The sequence below is a fragment of the Stegastes partitus genome, unplaced genomic scaffold (genome assembly GCF_000690725.1).
Source record: "Stegastes partitus isolate 25-593 unplaced genomic scaffold, Stegastes_partitus-1.0.2 Scaffold1008, whole genome shotgun sequence".
Classification (NCBI taxonomy): Eukaryota; Metazoa; Chordata; class Actinopteri; family Pomacentridae; genus Stegastes; species Stegastes partitus.
The window spans coordinates 1-8,641 of NW_007578739.1; the positions used below are offsets into that span (position 1 = coordinate 1).

General features: G+C 37.6%; 1 protein-coding gene across 2 annotated transcripts in view; it reads left to right on the forward strand.

The window, feature by feature from the left end:
• Positions 1-4,292: 4,292 nt before the first annotated feature.
• caskin2 (CASK interacting protein 2) overlaps positions 4,293-8,641 on the forward strand; it is a 54,457-nt gene continuing 50,108 nt past the window's right edge. For both annotated transcript variants that reach the window (XM_008294932.1, XM_008294933.1), the window contains exon 1: positions 4,293-4,646. In XM_008294932.1, coding sequence (XP_008293154.1) covers positions 4,553-4,646 — 94 coding nt within the window. In that variant the 5' untranslated portion in view covers positions 4,293-4,552. The remainder of the gene's footprint in view (positions 4,647-8,641) is intronic.

The window sequence follows — 8,641 nt, forward strand, 5'->3', positions numbered from 1 at the left end:
TTTGTGTCTCGTTTGAAGGGTTTTTGGGACAGTTTTCTGTATTTTTGTAGCTAATTTGCATGATTTGTTTGTGTTATTGTGTTTTTTGGGTGTTTCTTGGTCTTTCTGTGTATTTTTCTAGTCAGTTTTTTTTGGTTTTGAGGAACATTTTGTGTATTTTTGTGGTATTTTCTCTTCCTGTATTTTTTTAGTCCACGTCTATATTTTTTTTTAGTTTGGACTTGTTTTGGGTGTATCTTGGGCTTCTTGTGTATATTTTTGTAGCGAATTATTTATGCTTTTTGTGGTATTTTTGTGTGCTTATGTGGTGAATTCGTATGTTTTTTTTTTTTTTTTGAATTTTTTTTGGTATATCTGTAGTTCTTTTTTGTTTTTTCGGGCTCATTTTTTGTGGATGTTTTTGGCGCATCTCATTGTTATTGTGTAGTTTTTTAGTGAATTAGTGTGTTGTTGAGGTCAGTTTTGTTGTTCATGTGGTTGTGTTGGGTGTACCTTGGTCTTTCCGTGTATTTTTGTGGTTAATTTGTATGTTTTTTTGGTCGTTTTGTGCATTTTACTGGTTAATTATTGTGTTGTTGTGGTCTTTTTTGTTGTTTATGTGGTTTGTTTGGTGCAGCTTAGTCTTTTTTTGTATTTCTGTGGCTAATTGATGTGTTTTTTTGGGGTTATTTTGTGTATTTTCTTAGTTTGTATGTCGTTTAAGTCGTTTTTTGTGGTTCATTTTGATGGTTTTTGATCATTTTGGCTTTTTATTTTAGGTAGTTATTGCGTTGTTGCAGTCATTTTTGTTGTTTATGTGGTTTTGTTTGGTGCATCTTTGTCTTTTTTGTGTATTTTCTTTAGTTTTTTTGTTGTTTAAGTCATTTTTGTGGTTCATTTTGATGTTTTTCTAGTTAATTACTGTGTCGTTGGGGTCATTTTTGTTAATTTTGCCTGTACTGGGTGTATCTTAGTGTTTTTGTGTAGTTTAGTTGTTAATTCATATGTTCTTTTTGTGTAATTTCCTGGTTAGTTACTGTGCTGTCTGTGTCATTTTGGTCGTTAATGTGGTTTTGTTTGGTGTGTTTTGGTCTTTCTGTGTAATATTGTAGTTAATGTGTATGTTTTTGGTCCTTTTGTAAAACTGTGAGCTAAAATGCGAAAGTACTTGTGGCAGACTTACTTAACTTGAGAGTAATAAATGTCAGGGATTGTTGTTTGTGGGTAATAAACTGATTTATTCGTCTCCACTGTGAAGCTCCGAGTCTCTGCAGTGTCACTCTGAGATTTATGTTCATTGTTCGTCCCGTCATGAAAGCAGCGAGAATAAAAAAACGCCGGAGGGTGGAGAGAGGAGGACGTGATGGCTGGAAATGGGACTGACAGCTCTGCCTTACTGCTGGTTATGTAATGAACAACCAGGAAAAGAGGAGCAGGACTGAGCCCAGTGTTTATATGGAAACAGAGTTTTCCTGCAGAGACGCTGAAGTCTGCAGGAAAACTGGAGCAGAGACGAAGCTCTGAGCTGCTGATCGCTGAGCTGGAAGAGTTTAAGTATCTCGGAGTGATTTATCAGAGAGCCTGAGGGCAGTAGAGCGCCTCCATCAGGTGATCTCTGCTGCAAAAACCTCCAGTTTGCTGTAAAACAAAGCACAGGTTTATGGAAAGTACAACGTGCCATAATTCACCTCCGTTTGTACTTATGTAAAATCACTTTTTATCCATTTCAGATCTGGAAAAGAGCTGCTTTTTACACTGTGAAAAGCTGAAAAAGTGCAGCTTTATGTGATGCTTTTAAATTTTGTTCAAGCGTTACACTTGCAATGCTGCTTTTTGCAACATGAAAAGCTGTTAATGTGGCACGTTTTACGGCGTCAAAATAAAACAAAACGTTAAAAAGCAGCACTGTTTATGGTGCTCTGATTTCAACGCAGTTTTTTTATGCTGTCAAAACCTGGAATGATGGTGTGGTGTCAAAAACAGAAAACGCAAGTAACCAAATTAAAAGCTGAAAAAGTGCAGCTCTCTGTGATGCTTTATTTACAGCATCAAAAACGATATTGACCCTTTTCTGGTGTTTAAATCAACAGTGCCGTAGTTCACCTCTGTTTGTGCAAATCAAAACACGACTTTTCATCCAATGAAATGCTGAAATCGTGCAGCTTCTTTGCAATGCTTTTATAACAAGACTGATTTTTGCAACAGGAAAAGCAACTAAAATGCCACTTTTTTATGTCTGCTATGTTTCTATGACTGCTGTTCAATGCTTTACTATAAAAAAAAAACACTGTTTTTGTACTGCACTTTAGTTGACCCTTTCTGGCTTCAAAATCCAAAAACAGGCTTCACAGTGCTCCAACTTAAATGCTAAACGAGCTAAGAAGGTCATGCTTTTTGTTCCAGCTTTTGCCAACTTGAAAAGCGTTTTGATTTGAGTCACAAATTATGGCACTTTTAGCCTTCCATACCGGACGTCTCGTCAGTGTTGACTCAGCAGAGATTCTCTGAACTGTAATTAAAGTGTCGCCCAGCAAACTCAAACTCTCCGTCACGCTGCGGTTTCACAGCTCTGATCTCACCTGTGACAGGTGAGCGTGTCACATGAAGGACAGCATAAAGCACGCTGACGTTTAGGTGGATTCACTGCATGTTTCAGGGCTGCAAATACCAACTTTCTCAGCTGTTTTCTCCATTTACCAGTTAGTGACGTATCAGATAACACTGAGGAGTGCCGGCTGTAGTTTCCCAACACTCGAAACCCTTTAGTTTGCAATCAGATCTGACAAATAAAAGCATCAAACCGTCTCATTTGTGAGGCTTTAGCCAGCAAATGTTTGAAATTTTGCTTGAAAAAATATCTTAGCAGTTGCAGTTGATGCAGGTTTAATAAGTGGATAAACTGATCAGCTGCTAACAGAAGAACTGACGTGCATTTGCTGTAAAAAAAAAATAAAAATAAAATAAAAATCGTGGTGTCAGAATTTAGAATAACATAAACACCAATGCAAGCTTTGTTTCATTAAAGAGAACATTTTAGCATTTTTGCTTCAGAGTTGATTATTTTACTGTTGGTCAATAATGAGGTATTTATACAGAAGATTTTAAGCTACAGACATTGAGCTCAAGTGCTTTTAAAATCCTAGAAAAAATAAAGTACAGTTTCACCACACTATGATAAAAATTAAGGCTCAGACCCTTAGAGTGGTATTAATTATGGATTTGAACCTGGCAGACTTATGTTACAAAAATATTTGCTAAAACACATGAAACCCAAGGATTATCTGGATATTATAGAGTTAATGTATTATATCTTGAAGGTAAATGGAAAAATGTTGATTCTTGGATCCGACCTGGAATCGGTCAGCCCTCCCCAAGACACCCATGAATCCTCTGAAGGAGTTACAAGCCTCAGAGACGGGAGCCGATGTTGTATCTGCTGGCTGGGAGAGTGACAAAAACAAAGACACTGTTAGAAAAAAAGCTCCTTTTAAATCTGGACTAGACTTAACCAGAAGGCACCTGAAGGAAGAAAACACCAAACACCATCCTCACTGTGAAGCATGGAGGTGGCAGCATCATGATGTGAGGCATGGAGGTGGCAACATCATGATGTGAGGATGCTTCTCAGCAGCAGACCCTGGAAGGCTTCTCAAGGTAGAGGGTAAAATGAATGCAGCAAAGTATAGAGAACTCCTGGAGGACAACCTGATGCAGTCTGTAAGAAAACTGGGAGAAGATTTGTTTTCCAGAAAGACAATGAGCCAAAACAAAAAGCCAAAGCTACACAGGAATGGTTTGAAGACACCAAGGTGAATGTTCTAAGGTGGACGAGTCAGAGCTCAGACCTCAAACCAACTGAGAAGTTTTGTCTGGACTTAAACAGATCTGTTTGCTCATGATGCCTGTGTAACCAGACAGAGCTGTAACAGTTGTACCAAGAACAATGAAGTGTAAATGCAGTGTCCAGATGTTCAAGTGGTTTCAGACCTATCCACAAAGGATCAAAAAAAGAAAAACCAAACTGTTTAATGTTTTGTATGTCTTATTTTCTCTGTACCAAATAGTGGTTTTTGTGTGCCGGTGCATCACTACCACAGTTCCATGCTTGTAGTTTGTATAGAAGTGCGTGTAAGTCTGCAGCTTTGCACTGAAACTGTGACTGCAGTGTCGCTGCCTCGGGCCGGAAGTAGGATCGATTAATCGTGCAACTGTCACATCTGATCTGAGAGCTTCTTCAGGCAGGAGAGCTGCTCTGATTCCACTCTGCTACATGAGCTGATCTGTTTTTCTGCTTTATATTCCCTCTCAGGCGTTCAGCGTGAACCACATCCTCCTCGGCAGCAGCTCTACAAACCTCCCTCCTGACCCTGGAAATCACATCTCCCCTAAAATAAAGACTGAGGAGCAGTTTTACATCTCCGCCGGCTCACAGGAGCTTTTCAGTTTCCTGGCTGTCAGCTGAGCGTCAGAGGGAGGAAGTGGAGAGTCTCACCTGAGGCAGGTATCCAGAGCTCAGCATGAGGCTCTGAGGAGGCGGCAGGTTTCCATTAAAGCCGGTTTGAACTCGAGGAGGATGGGGAAGGAGCAGGACCTGCTGCAGGCGGTGAAGAGCGGAGACCTGCTGTCCACCCAGAAGCTGCTGTCCAAGCTGAAGACCAACCGCAACAGTAAGTCCACTTCGTCCTGCTGCTGGTGTTCTGGTTCAGCTGAAAGAAACATGACGCTGTGTAGCTTCAGAGGTCACACATGTTTAAGTTCACGTCTGTCCAGGTCGTGTTCAGGCTGCTGGAATAAACTAATCCAGGTGTTGTGCAGGTAAACGTCAGAAACACATGCTGCGTGTTCGGATTAGAGACATTCCTCACGGCTCGTTTCACAGTGGATCAAACTGAAATTTAAATTTCGGCGACTTAACTGCTAACGTTAGCTTGTTAAGCTAATGTAGAAGCTGAAACATTTTGTTCTTTTGGTATTTTGTTGAGGCTAACAGAACAGTGGATGTTTTATTGTCTTGACTAACATTGTCTTGTGTAGTTTAATGTCTTGTTTAGCTAAGGTTAGCTGGTTAGGCTAATGTAACAGCTAACAATATGTTGTCACAATGTCCACACACTGAAATACTCCTTTTACTATTGGTTGACCGAGACAGCTGCTAAGGTTAGCTAGTTAGGCTGATGTAGCAGCTAACAAGATATCATCCAAATGTTTACATCTTGAAATGTTTGTGCTACTGTTGGTTAACTGACACAGCTGCTAAGGTTAGCTGGTTAAGATAATGTAGCAGCTAACAATGTGTTATCACAATGTTCACATCCTTCAGCTGGCATAGTGGGTCAAGTTATGTTATTTAGGCTAGTTGTATCTTGTTTAGACTAATTTAGTAGCTGATACCTTGTGCAGTCTCATGTATTGCTATCGTTATCTTGTTTAGGCTAACTTATTGGCTATATAGTATATTGTTTGGGCTAATGTTATCAAATTTAGGCTAGTGTTATCTTGTTTAGGCTAAATAGTGGCTATATAGTATATTGTTTGGGCTAATGGTATCAAGTTTAGGCTATTGTTGTCTTGTTTAGGCTACTTAGTGGCTACATTATCTTGTTGAGACTAGCATAGAGGCTTATGTTCTGTTGCTTAGGTAAATGTCTTGTTTATTGTAGCATAGTGGCTATCATATTGTTTGGACTGACATTATATTGTTTGGGCTAATGTTATTTTGTTTTGGCAAAATAGTGGCTACATTATCTTGTTGAGACTAGCATAGTGGCAGACATAATGTTAGGTTAACGTTATCTTGTTTAGGCTAATAGTATTTTGTTTTGGCTAACAGCGGCTTTCAGTTGAGTTACAGAAATTATGGTTTCACTTTCATTTTCGAGCATAATATTTATAGGAAACTGTGAATTTGTGAACTGTTTTATGAGTTAAAACAATGCATTTCAGGTCAGAACGAAGCTCTCGGGGGCTCCAGGTTCAGTCTGGTGTTAATTTTTTTCTGCGTGTTGCAGTAAAACCTGCAGATCATTTAGCTGCAGACAGAAACCTCAGAGGTGTTGACTCACTTAAACAAGCTTTCTGCTGAGTTTAGTCTCCTGCTGCTGTCACACCCACTGAAAGCGAGTGGATGATGATGCCGGCGGTTCTCCACAGATTGCTGCCTGATGAATATTTAACGCCTTTATGTGGGATGTGAAGGTGTTGATGAAAGTGTGAAGCGGTTCTGACCCAAATATAAGTTCATCCTGACGGTAGTTCGCGTTTGATGTCAGAAGATGACTTGTTTTCAACACTTTGAGCTGACAGACTCGAAAACACACGCCATAAATATGCATGAGGAAACCAGCTAGCTTAGCAACATTAAGGCAAGAAATTTACCCACAATGCAACACTCTGTTTATATCACTCGTTTGTTGTAAATACATAAATGTCAAGCTGTCTCGTGTAATTTAGACTCCTTTTTTACAACTATATTATACCTCTTTACAAAATACAAAACTAGTTCAGAACCTACCTGAACTGTAAAAAAAAAACAAAAAACTTTTTTCAACAGTTTTTGACTTAAATATTTTTTAAACGATTTACTGTTAATTTACAGATTTCCCCTTTTTGTTAAATTACAGAAATGTCATTATTTTGCAGATATTTGCTTTTATTTGAAAGAAAATTGATGGAAATTAAGAATTGAAAAATGGTAAATGAAGTTTCCCTGTTTTGTTAAACTACACATAGTAGCTATTAAAATCACAGGAAAAGTATTAATTTACATTTTGACCCTAAAAATGTCTGTAATTTTATGAATAAATATATATTTTTAAAAAATGTTTGACTGTAACATGTCAATATTTTTACTGTTTAAATCAGCAAAAAATCTCATTGTTTTACTGAAATTTGCTTTAATGTATAATAATATTTTTAAACTGTTACAATAATACAATAATAATAATACAGTACAGAAAAAATATTACTTTACATGTTGACTGTAAAGAAAACATACAGTAAATAATGTCCAATTCAAAAAAAAAAAATTAACAATAGTTTGTTTTTGCAGTGTATTTAGGTACCATACTGTATTTAAATAAGCTTAGAAATATCATTTTTTTAATTGAAATTGAAATAAAGTAAAAAAATAAATTGATATTTAAGCTCATATTTATTATGAAAATACTCAATATAAGACAGATAAATAAATCAGGCAGCTTTTATAATCAATAATCACTTCTGCAGTCTTTGTAATCCAACAATCTGATTTTAGGCTTTGAATGATCTTAAATATGATTTTGACACGTCTTAAAATTGTGTTTAAAATTGCGTCAAGTTTGGTTTTTAAATGTGTTTTGGGGTAAAATGTAAATATCTCCAGCAAAAAAAAGAAATCTTTTTTGAGAAATAAGATGTGATAAAATTCTGTATACTATGATAAATATATCTACATAATACAATAATAGTATATTATCATAAGATCAGATAGTTTCTGGTAACATGACTTTTATTTGTTATGGGTAATTTGAATCCAGCTGAACTCTTGTGCAACAAGGAGTTTTGCAGCTACAACGTGATTTTCAAAGCAAAAGCCTCTCCTTAGTTGATCCCTGGTTTTTTTTTTATTGCGCAAAGTTGCAGAAACAATTTTTTCTCACAGAAAGCCTAAGAAGTAAATGATGAGATTAGTGAGTTTAATTGAACTGAGCTGACTGTAAACAGCAGAGATCCCACAGCGTCAGATAAACATAGATGAACACCACCCACCCCACAGTGATATAAGTCCTGTTAATCCTGGCCCGGCACCATCTGGGAGATCTGGGTGATACCGAAGCACCAGATGTCAAGAGTCTGGGTCACAAATACAAATAAAAATCCCCAAATATGGAAATAATGTTTTGTTCATGGGCTGAAAAGCCTCTCGACAGGTTTGTTTCCAGCCTTGAGCAGCTTCATAGTGTACATTTGTTTAATCTTTTAAAACTCGATTTCACAAAGAAAGAGTCTTTAATCTCAAAGTGAAGCAGATTTATTCAAAGTAATGTCAATAAAATAAAAATAACTACTCACTCTCTTTTAAAAATGGAGATTATCTGAGTGCAGTGAATGTGTCTCAGTGACTGTCGTGTAAAGACACCTGGTGAATCAGTACTTCTGGATAGAACTGCACCATTAAGACAAAAGAACACTCCAAGTAACTCTGTGAAAAGGTTACTGAGAAGTATAGGTCAGGGTATGATACAGGAAAGTTTGACAGTCAACAAATATCTTCTTGAAATGGAGGAGAGAGAAGTGAAAACTTGTTGGACAGAGCAACAAGCAGAGACCAGTGAGGGAGGCCACCAAGACACCGTGAGAAGCTGTACATACAACTGTTCTGTTCCTGCTCATGTTCTTCACCAGTCCAACATTTTATGGGACAGTGACAAAGACACTGTTGAAAAAAGCTCATATTAAATCTGGACTGGAGTTCATCAGAAGGCATGTGGGAGACTCTGAAGTCATCTGGAGGAAGGTTCTTTGGTCTGATGAGACCAAAATGGAGAATTTTGTCAGACTAGATGCTATGTTTGGTGAACGCCAAACACTGCACATCATCACAAACACACCATCTCCAGTGTGAAGCATGGAGGTGGCAGCATCGTGATGTGAAGTATGGAGGTGGCATCATGATGTGAAGCAT